An 18,357-nucleotide genomic window follows, 5' to 3' on the forward strand; every position below is an offset into this window, starting at 1 on the left:
TTCTTGCGCTACCTCGCTAACGCGGGAGACAACGACAAAGTATAATAAAATGAATATATATATATATATATATATATATATATATATATATATATATATATATATATTTTTTTTTTTTTTTTTTATACTTTGTCGCTGTCTCCCGCGTTTGCGAGGTAGCGCAAGGAAACAGACGAAAGAAATGGCCCAACCCCCCCCCCCCCATACACATGTATATACATACGTCCACACACGCAAATATACATACCTACACAGCTTTCCATGGTTTACCCCAGACGCTTCACATGCCTTGATTCAATCCACTGACAGCACGTCAGCCCCGGTACACCACATCGCTCCAATTCACTCTGTTCCCCGCCCTCCTTTCACCCTCCTGCATGTTCAGGCCCCGATCGCACAAAATCTTTTTCACCTATAGCTCAATATTTAGGAGTCGAACACAGAGTATCATACGAAAAACAGCATTTCCAAACAAAAGAAGGGACTACAGAATCAACAGATATGGAAATAATGCTATGGCTCACATCTACTACAACAAGCTGTGTTATGCTTGAGGTCTGGAGTACTTCCAGAGGCTGAGGGAGAGACGGAGGGGTAGGAGGAAGAGACAGAGGGATGGGAGACAAAGGGATAGGAGGAAGAGACAGAGGGATAGGGAGGAGAGACAGAGGGGTAGGAAGGGGGAGAGACAGAGGGGTAGGGGGGGAGAGACAAAGGCTGAGGTAGAGACAGAGGGGTAGGAGGGGGCGACAGAAACTGAGGGGTAGAGACGGGGGAGACTCGTCTGGATGAACCAACAGGATGGCGAGTTCTTCACACAACAAACGCGAGTCTCAGTGAGACTGTAGGGAGAATGAGACTACTAACACCAACCCCAGCAGTGGTCTACTACGCTCCCAACAGTTGTAGATGGTCTACGACACTATCCTAACAGCGGTCTGCTGCGCTCCCAATAGCTGTAGATGGTCTACTGCACTCCCAACAGTTGTAGATGGTCTACGACACCACCCCAACAGCGGTCTACTGCGCTCCCAACAGCTGTAGATGGTCTACGACACTCCCAGCAGTTGTAGATGGTTTACGACACTCCCAACAGCTGTAGATGGTCTACGACACTCCCAGCAGCTGTAGATGGTCTACGACACCACCCAACAGCGGTCTACTGCGCTCCCAACAGCTGTAGATAGTCTACGACACTCCCAACAGCTGCAGTTGGTCTATGACACTCCCAACAACTTCAGATGGTCTACGACACTCCCAACAGCTGTAGATGGTCTACGACACTCCCAGCAGCTGCAGTTGGTTTACGACACTCCCAACAGCTGTAGATGGTCTACGACACTCCCAACAGCTGTAGATGGTCTACGACACTCCCAACAACTGTAGATGGTTTACGACACTCCCAGCAGCTGTAAATGGTTTACGACACTCCCAGCAGCTGTAGATGGTCTACGACACTCCCAACAGCTGTAGATGGTCTACGACACTCCCAGCAGCTGTAAATGGTTTACGACACTCCCAACAGCTGTAGATGGTCTACGACACTCCCAACAGCTGTAGATGGTCTACGACACTCCCAGCAGCTGCAGATGGCCTACGACACTCCCAACAGCTGCAGATGGACTTTTTACATATATATCAGTTTAAAGTAACTAACTCCTTTAGAAAAAATCTTTTTTTTTTATTGTGATCACAGGTCAACAAGGTGGTGAGGAGGAGGGTTTAATGATGGAGTGGGGGGGGGGGGGGGACTCAGGTTTGAGTGTGGGTTGGATGCTGTGCTGTTCTGTGTTGACTATGGCGCCACAGTCTCTCCTCCCACCGCTGCAGGAATTTCATTTGACTCTGCAAATACAATACAAAAAAGATTAGCTTCATTGTATATATTGTAGATGTCTATATATATATATTTCCTACCCCCATACAGATTGCATTTTTCCGCTTTCGTGAGGTAGCGCCGAGAATAGATGAAAAGAGGCCACACTCGCTCACACTCATTCCCTAGCTGTCATGTGCAATGCACCGAAGCACCAGCCAGGCCCATTGTCCATGGACAGCATGTCGACCCCAATATACCACATCGTTCCAATTTACTCTATCCCTTCAACGCCTTTCACCCTCTTGCACATTCAAGTCCCATTCGCCCAAAATCTTTTTTATTCTTTTTTTCACTGCAATTTCTCCTTGTTCCCTTCACCTCTGACACATATTTTTTCTTTGTCAACCCCTCCTCACTCAGCAGCACATCCTAATCAGCTCTCTCAACCACACTCTTTTTATTACCACACATCTCTCTTACCCTTTCATCAGCTCTCTCAACCACACTTTTTATTACCACACATCTCTCTTACCCTTTCATCACTTACTCGATCAAACCACCTCACACCACACATTGTCCTCAAACATCTCATTCCCAACACCTCCACCCTCCTCAGCAGATCCTCATCTACATAGCCTATACTATTGGAGGCTCTTGACTTCCAGCCAGATTCCCAAGCTTGCTGCACCTTAAGTCCTCTTCCCTTACAGTATGTGTTGAAGAAGGTTTGGTCCTCAAGCTATCATTCAAACTATACATTATGCACTTCGTAATTAGCATGATAATGAATGGCTACTTCTTCGACACATGCCAGGTATTTTAACAAACTGCACAAAGAAGAAAAACGTTTGAGTAAAAAGCAGGATTTTGAGAAATGTAACAAAATATCTATCGAAAATGTTACAGGTTAAGTCATTCCAAACACGTACACATTATCCTCTGTCAGGAATGAATGTTTCAAGTCTTCACAGAATAAATTTCAAATTCCCAAAAAATAATTTACTAGGCTTCAATACTACTACTATGTCCACTAGAATGCTAAGGTGGTCATTATTAACTAGGCTTCACCACTATTAATATGTCCAGTAAAATTTCAGTGGTCATCACTAGGCTTCACCACTACTTCTATGTCCACTAGAACTTTACGGTCAAGTTCGAGATGACAAATGAATATCTTACCACTGAAGCAATCATTATGTTATATCCATAAGATTAATGAAAGCTAATTCGACGCGCGCGTATACTCAACACTGGAAAACTACAGAGAGTAATGAGTGCACTTGGCCGAACCTACTTTTACAAAATTTCTACTCGGGCCAACTTCTGGCATGTCCTTAAATGTGGGTTCACTTTAAAGGACACCGAGACATACCGTTGAAAGGTTAATTTCTTTGGGTCTGGATTAAAGCTGATGGTACACCGTCATGTGAGCCGCTGCCGTTATCTCAGAACTAATTCACTGCTTTCCTCACTTCAATCTGCCCCAAATATTTCAAGGACTGAAAGACTGTGTGACGCAGGCATGACTTTTTTTTTTGGGGGGGGGGGGGGGGTCGGTGTTGGCTGTCGACTACTTTGTTCACTGGAACGTCTTGAAATTAAATATCTGTGACTGCAGTGAAATCTGCTGAGAATGAAAGTACCTGACTGCAGTGAACTCTGCAGAGAATGAAACTACCTAATTACACTGAAAGTTGCAGTGGATGCACGTACTGTGACTGTGCTGAAGTTTGTGGGTGTTCGTCGCATCTCAAACAAGACAAAAAACGTTAAAGACAGGGAAGGTAAACATACCATTACTGCAGTGTCGAGTTTCCCTTTAGAACTCCTCCCCAAAGAAGCAGTGACACCATAATTGTGGTCACGAGTTCTTACCTTAAATGTGTGTAGTTTCCGTGCCTTGTACGAGGCGCGATGGTGACGGGAGTTCCTGTGTTGCATCTTTCGCCACATTTCCGAGAGATCGTCATCTTCTTGACTCTCTCCCTCATTCTCCTTCACTGAACCCACGTCTTCCCCTGACAACTCGTCTAGATCTTTCTCGGTCACTGAGAGGATCTCCTCCAGCTTGTCCGGGAACTCCCTCAAACCCTCGCTGTCCAGCTGGTACGTCACGGTGCTGATCGAGTCCGTTTCTTCGTCGTCGTCGTCCTTCGTGTCGTCTGCTGCCTTGCCCTTCCCGTTGGTGACGGCCGTGACGGCCAGCACGGGGCGATGGTACGGCTGTCTCGTGTGGGAGTCGTAGGTCGTGTCGATGTACACCTTGTGGAAGAGGAAGTGTGGCAGCCGCGTGGACGGGCTGTCGTCCGGGTGCGCCGACGGAGGTAGGCTGGTGTTACCGGTGAAGTAGTCCCGCCTCCGTTGCTGCGCCGCGTCGCCTACCTCGCCGCGCTCGTCTGGGAGGAACGGCGTCTGTGGCGGGTGCGGCTGCGCAGTGCTCCCGACTACCCCGACCCTGTCTTCGACTCCGCTGCTGCGGCTGCTGCCGCCTCCACTTTCATCACCGCCGTCACTCAGGGACTTGTTGGAGTGACTTCCATCATGCCATTTCGTAGTGGTCTCACTCTGCTCTGCTGCGAAGAGGAAAACGTTTATATATAGGCGACATGAAAATAAGTATAAACGAACGAGTTACATCTGTAAATCACGTATGCTGTATGGAAATCATCACAATTGAATACATGAATACAAAATGAATGGATGTTACAATACTGGCATTTATTGGGGAACCATTATATTCATCTTTGCAGGATAAGATCTCAAGGTATATAGTTTCCTTTAGTAAAGTAATGGGACCAGGAGGCTCAGAACAGATAAAATCTTTCCCTAGTGAAGAGGAATAAGACTTCCTAAGGGTTTGGAGGCATTCCATAAAGGCTTAAGATAATGTTATAATTACATTCAAGTAATCGAAATAAGAATTCTGTTTGTAAAATTAGTGTTTGGTGTAAGATACTAAGTTGCTGCTTTCCTTATACAAGCTGTTATTCATCACTTTAACAGTGTACTTGTACCTAGAGCCTACAGTGTAACACAGTATCTGTCATCTTTATATTCTCTCATTCGACACAAGTCTATCAATGTCCAGTTTACTTTATTTTTCTAAGCAAAGCTTAATAATGTTGAAGGCTGTATTTCAATATAACTCATAAGTAATTCCTACTGTCTTATTCTATGTAATATATTACAAAGTTGTCCCAAACCATCTAGTCATACTCGTTCGTCCTTCTCAGATAAATTCAGAATCATATGTTTTAAGTCGACCTCTGTCTACATAAGTCTTACCCCTTTTAGCCTTTCGCTTCGTGCCAGAGATTGTCGTATTAGGTTATATCGGATCTACTCCTCATTGCACACGAATACACGGAGTCTTACACACAAAGTTTTGAATGGATTTTGTCGCTGTTTGTTTGTGTGAAGAGAGAGAATCCTATGAACACAGAAAACAGGAGCAGTTTTCAAGGCTTTTCCCGACACCAACCAGCTTGCGGGGGTTTTCTATGTCCATCTCCACCAGTTGGTAGAGACACCCTCACATCTAAAAGGCACTCCACCTAAACCCGTCCCATCAACACAGAACAACAGAACAGGGAAGCGAGAACGGAGAGGAACCTCCTCATCGGAGAACAGACACCGGACGAAGTGCGGACGAGGACGCGTTCGTCACTGAGGGAGGAGGTGGCGCTAAGTTATGCCCTCCATCAGGAAGAAGAAATGCAAACCCACAGGAAAGGGCAGAGAGAGAGAGAGAGAGAGAGAGAGAGAGAGAGAGAGAGAGAGAGAGAGAGAGAGAGAGAGAGAGAATATTTTTTTCCATACCGGACACAAGACAACGGAGTTACTACCCTACCAGCCAACCAACATCGAGACAGAACACACACACACACACACACACACACACACACACACACACATGGCTTCCTGAAGCACTTACAAAGGCTCTGTCACGAAGAGAAGGAGTTAATATGGCCGAGTCTGGTGTATCAATTATCCAATCTAAGTCAACCAGATGCTCAAAAACCATAATGCTGTAAATATCACCAATAAACTCAACTTCTGGGTGAAAGTAGGAGGAAAAAAAAAATTCAAGTAAATTACGAATGACTTAATACACCCCGAACTGTTTTTGCACTTGTACTGCGCATCACAATTAACCCCCCCATAAAAGAAATTCCATACGAAAGTATTAAATTCACGCAAAATTCAAGGATCTTAACTTCAAAGCAAACATAACCTAGGTTTGATTACTGACGAGTAACGCGCGAAGTCATGAGAGATCACAGACACCACCGCGAGGTGACAGCAGTTCGAAGTTGTGGGTAGCGAGCGGGGAGTGAGTTCGAATCGGAGCCTTCCAGTCCTGAGAGTGTGGACGTCCAGGTTCCCTTACGGAGAGGAAGGGAGAATCCAGAGGAGTTCGGGGATGCTCTTCGAACAGTAGTAGCCTATCACATGTGGAAGAAAGGCGTACATCTCTGGGATAGGGGGTTAATATACCCTTATTGACCTTTAAATGAGGAATAATATTCTCTTCACTACGCTCATAGGAAAAGCACAGAGAGATATTCTATTTTACAATTCATGTGTAATCATGACAGTAGTTAAGCGATGGAAATCTGTGTCTATATCAATTCGAAACTAAAGCCTAACTGAATTATGACGTCACCCTCTGTCAAATCGATACCCAGGTGTAACTAATTGTCACCTCTTAAAACATACGGTAATCAGATCTATCTTAAGCTTTTATCTCACACAAACGTGTCCTGCACTTACCCAGATGAATTACTGTATCAAAATGAACAACAATGAGTTTCTACTCTTTATGACGCAGCTGTGCCTCACAATTGTTATCTGTCACCCATTAGAAGTAATACCCAGTACGAAATGGATCTCTCTGTAAACTCTCGAAAGCTTTTATGCTTCAAATGGACCGTTCTATACTTAGTCTACACACACACACACACACACACACACACACACACACACACACACACACAGAGCAAAATATCACTTCAAATTTGGTCGACTATGAATAAATGTTTAGATTATCAATACGACATGATCAGTCCTTGGAACATTTGATAAACGGAGACTAAACAACCAGAACACTTCAAGGATGAAGATATATATATATAAAAAAAAAAATACGCGGAAATGTATTGAATGTTTTGCTCCGTTACAGATGTGGTGGTCGCTCCTCCTCCTCCCCTTCTTGTGGGCCAACGCACAGCGTCCCATCACAACCTTATGAACTGGATCCTGATGCCTTTGATGAAGACAAACTTGGCTTTACTCGAGAGATCATGTATATCCAATCTCCCGACCGCACCGGTGCTTTGGCTAATCCATTTATTCAGTTTTACTTTGGTTAATCCGTTCATTCAGTTATACTTTGGTTAATCCGTTCATTCAGTTATACTTTGGTTAATCCGTTCATTCAGTTATACTTTGGTTAATCCGTTCATTCAGTTATACTTGGGTTAATCCGTTCATTCAGTTATACTTTGGTTAATCCGTTCATTCGGTTATACTTTGGTTAATCCGTTCATTCAGTTTTACTTTGGTTAATCCGTTCATTCAGTTATACTTTGGTTAATCCGTTCATTCAGTTATACTTTGGTTAATCCGTTCATTCAGTTATACTTTGGTTAATCCGTTCATTCAGTTATACTTTGGATAATCCGTTCATTGTTATACTCTGGTTAATCCGGTCATTCATTTATACTTTGGTTAATCCGTTAAGTAAGTTATACTTTGGTTAATCCGTTCATTCAGTTATACTTTGGTTAATCCGTTCATTCAGTTATACTTTGGTTAATTCGTTCATTCAGTTATACTTGGGTTAATCCGTTCATTCAGTTATACTTTGGCGAAATTATACATTTTTTTTTTGCTGAGAGAAAAAAGGCATTTGATAGTTGCAATATCGTTTGCCCGTCTTCCCCAATGTTCTTTTAACATTTGCCTGTTTCATTAGTAATAAGTTTATCAAATTCTATTTTCAAAAATTATCAAACACTCCAGCAATCAAGCACTAAGCTTTGCAAGTAATGGCGACAAATTGCATGAGTGATGGGTACGATCTGTAAAAGCAGCCGAGTGACAGATAAACACTAGTTAAAACTGTGATGCCTTTAGACGACCCTGGTTACGCCGTGCACTGGCATACGAGTGAGGCAAACACACAGTAGAACGAGTTACGTTGATGTACTGTACTACACCAGCGATGCCAACATACTGCAGAGCAATCTATGTCCATGTAATGCAACTACTGTGATGTGTGCACTTCAACAATGGCTATTACTGATCCCTGTGGAACGAGTTTAGCACCCACGTAGTGCTGGAGACGATGCATTATCTAGGTATTGGTCTCGTAAATTTTATAGTTTTTAAATCATATATATATATATATATATATATATATATATATATATATATATATATATATATATATATATATTCTTTTTTCCAGAACAAACAAGAAAGGTTACACATTCCCAGAAGACATACGACGCTTGGTTTTCATATTAAGTGTCAAGTTGTAAGGGATAGATAGTTGGTTGGAGGCAAGGGTTCATTCACCTTTACCATCTGGAGAACACATGCAACTGACGGAAACAATTTACCACTAGGGACTGAGGATTCGAACCTGGGACCGGTGCGCCATAGGCTAGCGAGTCTCATTCACTCGACTGCATAAGTGATGGAAACTTTCCATCTCAGATCAAAGAACGTTCTTACGATAGCTACACTTCTTGCACCGTTAAGCAACTAGGCTTCGTGCCGACTCTACTGACACAAGAAAGACAGGCTTCGTGCCGACTCTACTGACACAAGAAAGACAGGCTTCGTGCCGACTCTACTGACACAAGAAAGACAGGCTTCGTGCCGACTCTACTGACAAGAAAGATAGGCTTCGTGCCGACTCCACCGACACATATGATAGGCTTCGTGCCGACTCAACTGACACAAGAAAGATAGGCTTCGTGCCGACTCCACCGACACATAGGCTTCGTGCCGACTCTACTGACACAAGAAAGATAGGCTTCGTGCCGACTCCACCGACACATATGATAGGCTTCGTGCCGACTCCACCGACCATAAGACAGGCTTCGTGCCGACTCCACTGAGACAAGGAGGGTGGAAGAGACAGCAACAGTATTTACTTTTAACCATGTCTTTGACTCCTACATGGCACCTCTCACTCCTTATTCATTGTCATCGACATACACAGTCTTGAGACTCAAGTTCTCAACTTCAACTTCTCAAATTTTTAACTTCTCTGAGACATCGAATTGTTTCAGGTGAATAATTCACTGGACGGTCGCCCAGATGGCATGCAACACCAGCGCCACCATTGTTCAATGTCAAAACTAACTGTACGTTCTGCCATCCGAAAAATCCGTCAACTCTAGTTTGCTGATGTTTTACGTGGCATCAGACGGCAGGAAATGGCTTCGACGGCCGGTCTGAAAACTGCAGAATGCTTCGGGTTCCGGAGGCGGGTCCATCTCTCCTGCTGGTGGTACCCATCACCGCCCCAGCCAGGGTTACAGTGGTGCAACATATGATCAACGGCCCGTGGCACAACCTGAGGTTCTTTTGGATCTACAGACGCTGATGACTATCGGCTCAAAATCTGTCAAATTTTTATGATCTATCGCTTCATTTATCATCCCCATTTTACTTCGTTTTTTTTTATCATTATCATCATTCTAAAATCATCCCTCCAGTCGAGTGGCGCTGTCACCTTTTTCTCCCCCTTCCTAAGGTTCTATATATATCTGTCGCTTCAATATGCACAACGTGGCATGATGAAATTCAACTCGCCATCATCATAAGGAGCAATAAGGCAAACTCCATATATGTTCCGCATAAACTGGAAGTAATAATAAGACATCTTACGTGTCACAATACTACTGACACCACACTCTTGTCACTTCTGAACCCTCCCCGCCACAGTAATACATCCTCAACTTGGATCTTCACAGCACCTCTGTTCCGACACCTCCTTCCACTCACACCCTCCCCAAAACACCAGCTATGGTACAACAGAAAGGACTGGTATCTTTACAGTTTATGCCCCACAGAAGTTACGAAGTTCCTGTTATATGCAATCAATTGATCTATCATGTCTAAGTCCCCTGCTAGGAATAATCATTCCCTGAGTTAGGTTAGGTTAGGTTTAATTAAGTTAGGTTCATTTGGTGTAGACGTATACCATCGCTCACCAAATAATCTCTGAGGGGGAGGGGGATAAAATGTAAAATTACCTAAGGATTAATGGACTTGCTTGCCTGGCTTCTCTTTTAATTTCCGTCTGGATAACAAACACGTATTGCTATGCGTGAGAAGAAAAGGCAGATGCCAAATTTACAAATATTACCGCAGATCCAGTGGAAGGGAACAGCCTATCTGAATGCACAGACAACGATAGAATGCGAGCAAAGCTATACACATACACTAGCAAGAACATAAGGGTTGAAGTGAGGATGTGAGACCCAGTGTATGAGGCAACACGGCAACAATACTGACCAGGCGTGGCTCTCCACCAGTGACCGTGTGTGCGGGAGACGTGCAGCGTGGGCAGGTGGTGGCGGCGTCCGGGGACTCGGGTGCTGGCGTGTTGACTGTAGTCTAACTCCTCTGCAACAGTATTAACACACGTCACACACACGTCATATGGCCATAGTTATTTTGACTTCTACAGTACCACGGGTCTACTATATCTTATAAATATACAAAGAAAAACTAATTTATGACTATGAATAATTCATATGAAATGCAGAATGCAACATATTTACACAAGTGAATGTTCTAAAGGGAAGTATATATAAATCTTCAGGAACCCTGGCCATACATAAGTGGACCAACAGTGACCCAAGTTCTGTTCTGGGTTGGACTGGAACAACAGCGGTCTAGATGCCATCCAGGGCAGGAATGTCATTTTGTTTTTGTTTCATAAAACGATAAAAATAACGGGAAATCTCGAGGGTTAATTAACATTAACGTTCGTCAAAACACTACTGATTATTCACCAGGAGCTCGGAAATCCTCACTCATCCTTCATAGGAGATTTATTCATGTATTCAGTATCCAAGATGAAATATGGCAAATACATCCATCAATAAACGTCTCTGCAATATCGACAAACAGACGCCGGACCGGACTGCTGGCCGTTCGCGCCAGCGCCAAACCTCCCTCCAAGCGGCCATATTTTGGTACATGTTGACTATACATCAGAGTTGCTCGAGTTTTTACAAGTGTTCACTTACTTATACATTTATCTACCTCTTAATTTCCCTCATGTCAATAACCCTCGCTATTATCGCCTCATCTTACATCGTAAAATGAAATATAAGTCACATATGATGACCCATAGCTCATACTCTGTTCTTTTCTCTAAACTTTGTCCTTCACAAACGAATTCACTCAGACTTTAAAGCTAGTTCCGATGCCCAGAGGTGATAATTAACCTTCATTGATCATCATCTCAAAGCTCACTAAATAATCATTTATAAGACTACGAACGACAATTCGCTTTAGAACAATCAACTTGCAAGCAAAAGAATTATGGACATGGAAAAGTTAACGAGCAGATCATGTCTCTCATACGAGAATATTCCCTTTTTTTTTTTCTCTCTCTCTGCATCTTTACTACAGCCACGTTAACTGCATAATCAACCAGATGACAGTTAGGGGTCTAGCAGGGCTCAGTCCGCAGGCGAGAAATTAGAATTCATACACTCATCAGTTCTCCTGAAGTCTGTATTGTATAAGGCTTCAGCTGTTGGTCCCGGTCGGTGGCCCCGGGCATAAAACATGAATACGAATCACTCGAATTACAAGGGGAGATACATAATCTGTGGCATACCTCGGTCGACTGTTTTAAAAAAAACAGACCCTTATATCGCATTGGGAATAAAATCCATAATATATTAGATGGAGAAAGAATAGATGTGGTCCGGACGAATCTAACTGGGTGCTGAAAAATAAGGAATAATGATAATAATAATAATAATAATAATAATAATAATAATAATAATAGTATTGGCCAAGACCGTGTGCAAGATGTCGGACCAGAGAGACTGAAGATGCTGCCTCCGCTGAGAGAAGAAAGGCAATTTATCTTGTTGAGGAGGGGGAAGGGGAGGGGGGGAAGCTTGTGAAGTAATGTTACCGGACAGGGAGAGAGAGAGAGAGAGAGAGAGAGAGAGAGAGAGAGAGAGAGAGAGAGAGAGAGAGGTCGCGTTTCCTCTCCCGAGGGACGTCACTTGCACAGGGGCGAAGTGCCCGTAGCTGACGCGCGGGTGGGGTGTAAAATGACGGAATTAAAAGTGTTTTGCGGTAGACCGATGCCCTAACCTGCCCTACAGTAGTGGGTCTCTGAAAATCTACCTTGGACCCTGGTAGACGTGGGTTCAGTCTACCATAGTGTACGGTAAATATATTAAAGAGAAAACTGGTGTGTTGTGAGGCTTGCGGCAAACTTACCCACGACGCTGTGGACGAAGCGCCATAGCGCGGGGTCCCGGGAGTAGCTCACCAACGCTGCCAGCACGTCGTCCACGCCTCCGCCTCCTCCTCCGTCCTCCTGACACATACACACACACGTAACGGTTTACATTCAAAACATTCTATGGACGTCCAATGAAATTTTATAGGCACTCAGTGGCGCAATATATCCCTATGAACTCTAGGTGAAGTTTATGACACATAGAGGACACAAGTGAAGACGTAGAGTCATATAATTGATGAACACAATATAGAAAACGTTAGAGAGTATTTCAGAAACAAAAGAGTTTTAAGACTCGCTGTAGCCTCAGTTACCTGTGGATGCGTCTGGCCTCTGCTGGTGGCGCTGTTCCTCTGAGGCTGGAGCGTCGCCGCCTTCCTTCTGTTGGGTTCCAGGAAAGGGGGAGACAGGGGGCCCTCCTGTCCTCGCCCTGGGCTGGGAGGGTGCGCTCGCCTCGTCCCGAGGTCTGGGCTCGGGTGTGGTTCACCGGGTCGCCTCTCATCTCCATCGCCTGTGGACAGGGACAAGCCTGACGTAAACAGTCAACAGAGGAAAGTTTAGGGGACGACCTTCCAGGTCATCACCACCACTGGTGTCATGGGTAAGTGACTATAGCCTCACTAACACCACTGGTGTCATGGGTAAGTGACTATAGCCTCACTAACACCACTGGTGTCATGGGTAAGTGACTATAGCCTCACTAACACCACTGGTGTCAAGGGAAAGTGATTACTGCCTCACTAACACACTGGTATCAAGGGAAAGTGACTACTGCCTCACTAACACCAGTGGTGTCAAAGGTTACGTGTGTACAGACTTACTAACACCACTCCCACGTACACTACTGGGAGAAGGACGGCAGTGCCCCTCCCACGTACATTACTGGGAGAAGGATGGCAGTACCCCTCCCACTTACACTACAGAGAGAAGATGGCAGTGCCCCTCCCACGTACACAACTGGGAGATGGATGGCAACAGGTGGCAGCAGAGGACACAAGGCCTCTATCTGAGCAGTGATCCCTCACTCACTTTCCACTACTTACCTCGGTCTGAAACACCTTCCGAGGCGTACGTGAGAGTCGTGTGCACATGACGGTGCGCGGGAAACAAGAGCTCAGAGGTTCAGCTTGGTTTACCAGTGGGTGTGGAGGGGAGAGATGGATGAAGCAAACCAGCTGGACCTCCCCCTCCTCACTCCTCACAGTCGTAACGTCCAATCTAAACTCTCAAAAAAGAAAGTCTGGCAACTCATCGGTCGTCAACAGTTGCCAGCCTCCGTTCATAATGTATACGCACAGGTTGGACGAGACCCAAGTCTCGTATTAGTCGAGCTCTCTGCGTGTATCTCGGTGTCCAATGACTCGTTAACCCCCGTGTGTCTCGGTGTCCGATAATGACTCGTTAAGCCCCGTGTGTCTCGGTGTGCGATGATGACTCGTTAAGCCCAGTGTGTTTCGGTGTGCGATGATGACTCGTTAAGCCCCGTGTGTCTCGGTGTGTGATGATGACTCGTTAAGCCCCCCGTGTGTCTCGGTGTCCAACGATGACTCTGACTAATTACCCCCGAGTGTCTCGGTGTTCAATGATGACTCGTTACCTCCCTCCCCTCGAGTGTCTCGGTGTCCGACGATGACTCGTTAAGCCCCGTCTCTCTCTCTCTCTCTCTCTCTCTCTCTCTCTCTCTCTCTCTCTCTCTCTCTCTCTCTCGACGTCATGCGCAGGAAAAAATATGACATTTTCTTTTTCCCTTATCTTCCTCCTACCTCTGCCCCCCCCATTATCGTCGACACTGTTTCCTTCCTATCCGTCACACGCCATTTAAGTCCCGCCCCCAACTGACCTTTTGAGATTAAAAAAAAGATAGAGCTTTTCTGTCTCTCTATTCAAAGCACATTATGAGATAATACCCGGGAGGGGTACGCTAGCTAATGAATACTGAACCACATTGATACATATTGGATCTTCGCCTCGGATTACATCGGTGAGTACAACCAACCCACACACACACTGGCTAGAGAAACCGGGTCTGGGAGTATTCAAGAAACCGATCAGGCACCCACTTGATTAACCTGGTACATGCAGGTACCGAGAGAGAGAGAGAGAGAGAGAGAGAGAGAGAGAGAGAGAGAGAGAGAGAATGTATACCAACTTGACCAGCCTGTCGCATGCAGGTACCGAGAGAGAGAGAGAGAGAGAGAGAGAGAGAGAGAGAGAGAGAGAGAGAGAGAGAGAGAGAGAGAGAGAGAGAGAGAGAGAGAGACTGTCGCATGCAGGTACCAAGAGAGAGAGAGAGAGAGAGAGAGAGAGAGAGAGAGAGAGAGAGAGAGAGAGAGAGAGAGAGAGCGCCGAGCCCAGGACTGAACTGAACTCGCGTTCAATCACATTCAGAACGTGTGAGGGGGGTCGTCGCGACTCTTGGCGATGATGAGGTCTCGCTCATACATCCGTACATGCGACTCAGGATCCCTCATGAACCACGTACATAACATGCGACTCGGGGTCTCTCATGAAACCCCCTAAATCATGAACCCTCTGTTCACGGCACTGACACCCATGGATTGTCTCGACGTCAAGAGATATGGGTGGATATTCTCATCACGAGAACAAAAAGTTCTCCTCCACCATGTTATGGGAGCTGTGGGGCGAGGGAGAGGAGCGGGCGGGCGGCGGAGGAGGAGGAGAGAAGAGGGACCGACTCAAGGGGCCATTCCAGTGTCACCCGCCCGCTGGTCGTTAGCATCACGCTCTGTATGCACAGGGAAGATGATGGCCCAGCCATGTGAGGGGGGTTTACCCACCATGGTCCGAGACGTTCAAGGCTGATGGTGAAGGTCAATAGGAAGACGTTGCCTCGCACTAAGATGTCCTTGATCATACGTTGGTCTGACGTCAAGATGGAAGGAGAAAGGAGGAAAACTCAGTAGGGAGGGAGAAGGTACCAGAGGAGAGATACGTAGTGGGGAATAAAATATCAGGCGACGGTGGCCAAACATAGCGTGAGGTGTGAGCAAACGGACGGAGGCAGCAAGTGCAAGATATCGAGGGATGAGTGAGGATATTTTGAGACACAGAATCACACAGCGTGCACGGGAGGCTGTGTCCATGTCGCGCGAATAGGAGGAGATAGGAGGAAAGAAGACTCAGTGCAGTGGTGGACGATGGCAGTTGAAGAAGTGATAAGACAGTTGAAAATAAAGGAGAAAGCACGCTACACACACACACACACACACACACACACACACACACACACACACACAGTGTGAAGAACAGGGGGGGGGGGGGGGGAATAATAGTAAGCGATCGTAAAAACACAACTGGAATATCATTGGTCCCTCACACTGGTACGATCTACGTTACTGAAGACTATGTAGTTGTGGTCGAGATGTGGGACGACTGCGGTGGTATTAAACCAAACATGGGAACTACGGATCTCACCTTCACTCTTGAGGTAATTATAGAGAAGACCTAGAAATGAACAAAACATACAAAAAATACTACGTTATCTAACGACTGGGAAAAAGAAGGGCCTTTGACATCGTGTCTTGGTAGGAATCCTTGTGGCAAGCACTGGAGAACCCTGAGTGTATGGTGCTGGTGAGGGGTTTCGAGTGGCCTCCAACCAGCAGCAGGGTAAGGTCACAACACGGAGGAGAAAAGAGAGAAAAAAAAACGGGCTTGAAGTAGTCAAGTGTCAGACAGGAGGAGGTGGAGGAGCAGTGTCAGACAGGAGGAGGAGGAGGTGGAGGAGCAGTGTTTCCTTAGATAAACGAGGAATAATGACGCCAGAGACGGGGCAGGATCATTTGCCTCAGTAGATAATAACGCTACGAGTAGGGGGGAAAAAAAAGAAAGGAAGACATTAGCCAAAGATGGAGCGATACGTAGAGGCAGAAGAGAACGAAGATGAATGAAGAAAAGGCGGTAGTGATGATGCCGGTGAGAAGGGGAAAGGAAATATACATAACAAGGGAATGAAAGGCATCCAAAAATCTCCACATAACTGGATGTGAGAGTAGGTCAAAGAACAGATACTGCTGCGAAAGTAACAGGAGAAACGGCCGTTTCCCCCACCCCCACCGTAATGTGGCAGGGAACATTGTTATCCACTGTTGAAAAAAAAATATCTAAACAACCCCTTTCCGGCAGGTACTTATTTCTTTTCCCCTTAACCCCGAGCGCGGAGTCTTGGAGACACACGATCAAAAGCTGAAGGTAAGTAAAGTAGAGCGCTGACGGAGACGTGGGTGTTGGGACCTAGCAAGAGGCGGGTCGCAGGAGCAGGAGAGACCGAGATATGCGTCCACGTAGTGGATGAGCCTTGCCAGCTGGATCAGTCCTGTCCTCTGCGAGAAGCACGTCCGTCGAGACGGTGCGGCCACGTCATGAGGGAGGATGGGATGGGATGAGGAGAGGCCAGGCGAGGATTACATCTTGGGAGGGTAGGAGACTCGCATGGAGAACCTGGCGTGAGGTGGGAGGATGCAGGTGCAGATTTCCGCCGTCGCTACTCGTAGGGGTGTGGGGGGAAACGATGGCGGGTACCGCTGTGGAGACGAAGGACGTCCCCCGAGATAGATAGAGAGAGAGAGAGAGAGAGAGAGAGAGAGAGAGAGAGAGAGAGAGAGTGTGTGTTTGTAGCAGCAAGCGACAGGGCTGCTGCTCCATCTGGCGTGCGGTGAGTGGGGGATTAAGCGAGGGCCTTGTTTACCGTTCCGGCCTGACAGCTACCAACAGGCTTACACAAGACTCGTCATCAACACCACACACACGAGTCCACACAGTGTACAAACAGCCTTAAACTACCCGACGTAAACATTCAAACTGTCGCGCAAGTAACTTAAACGTGCAATAATTTCCATCATTTAAACTTGCATTTAAAAAATAAAAGAAGGCTACTCGCTCACACAAATAACTAAGTAGCTGATTTGACCACAGTGTGTGTGGATTTTTTTTTTTTTCCTCTCGAGAATAATCATGAACAAATGAAGGCCTTCTTTCAGAGGGCTTAAAAAAATATGATCAATGCTTACTGCAGTGTCCAGCATCACAACTCTAGCCCTTTCTTCCATACTGTCTTTGCACCTCTGCGTCACACCGACACCATCCATCCGCCCTCCTTCACACTGACGAAGTTCTCGTCTTCCGCTGCAAATGCGGGAGTCACCAGAGGCAAACTCCCCCAACCCACCCTGGGGTTGTTTCTCTCTTGGTCTTCCTCGGTTAAGTGCGTCGGGTTCGGCCTTTCACTCACCTCGGGGTCACGTCAGCCTTTCCATGGTCTCATATTCCAGAGATTCCTGGAAACCTTCGGTCACACACGGACGCTTCACCTCGCCCTTTGCTCTGGTGGTCTTGGGTTCATGTTCCAGTCCGGACGAGTCATTCATCCATGGGTCTAGAACATACTCGCTTCACGGCTCCCTGGGAAGATTTGCATCGGGCAACACCGGGCAAAGTTTGGCCCGGCAGAAAAGGAGGCTTTCCAGGCCGAGAAAATAATCCAACATTGCGTCCAGTTGTGATGAGGAGGTTTAGCCACACACACACACTGACAGGCCTGGAGGCGGTCTTCTCGAGGTCTCATATTTGCTCCGAGATAATGAAGCAACTTTGTCAACGCCCATTTTTTTTCTTCTTCTTCTTTCAAGTCCTCGAGATCGCCAGGAGAAAAACGTCCCACGTCACCTCCAGGTTCACCGAGGCAGCGGTGTGACTGCGCAACTCACACTGCTACGGTTTAGGGGATCCCGAACCTCCCCTGTGGAACATTCTTGTGATGGTTGTGCACCGAGGCGGCCACGCTGGCGGAACAACACATCTACTTCAATGATTTCGGTTCAGTGGCGCTGCGGGGACTCTCCAGGTCCCCTGGAATTATACCATATGAAGAGATGCTCCATCTGGAGGCTTTCAGGTTCCCTGGAATTATACCATGTGAAGAGAGGCTACATCTGGAAGCTTACAGGTTCCCTGGAGTTATACCATGTAAAGACAGTCTCCATCTGGAGGCTTCCAGGTTCCC

The 18,357-nt window shown here is 46.2% G+C and overlaps 1 protein-coding gene across 5 annotated transcripts in view; it reads right to left on the minus strand.

Moving 5' to 3' along the window:
• Nucleotides 1–200: 200 nt before the first annotated feature.
• LOC139756786 (uncharacterized) overlaps nucleotides 201–18,357 on the minus strand; it is a 626,428-nt gene continuing 608,271 nt past the window's right edge. For 4 of the 5 annotated variants that reach the window (XM_071676576.1, XM_071676575.1, XM_071676577.1 and 1 more), the window contains 5 exons: nucleotides 12,650–12,846; nucleotides 12,314–12,413; nucleotides 10,355–10,465; nucleotides 3,695–4,392; nucleotides 202–1,845 (listed from right to left, as the gene is read on the minus strand). In XM_071676576.1, coding sequence (XP_071532677.1) covers nucleotides 1,753–1,845; nucleotides 3,695–4,392; nucleotides 10,355–10,465; nucleotides 12,314–12,413; nucleotides 12,650–12,846 — 1,199 coding nt within the window. In that variant the 3' untranslated portion in view covers nucleotides 202–1,752. Of the gene's footprint in view, nucleotides 1,846–3,694; nucleotides 4,393–10,354; nucleotides 10,466–12,313; nucleotides 12,414–12,649; nucleotides 12,847–18,357 lie in introns of all 5 variants that reach the window. The other variant, XM_071676579.1, reaches the window with a different exon arrangement.

Source organism: Panulirus ornatus, chromosome 23 (assembly GCF_036320965.1).
Source record: "Panulirus ornatus isolate Po-2019 chromosome 23, ASM3632096v1, whole genome shotgun sequence".
Classification (NCBI taxonomy): domain Eukaryota; kingdom Metazoa; phylum Arthropoda; class Malacostraca; order Decapoda; family Palinuridae; genus Panulirus; species Panulirus ornatus.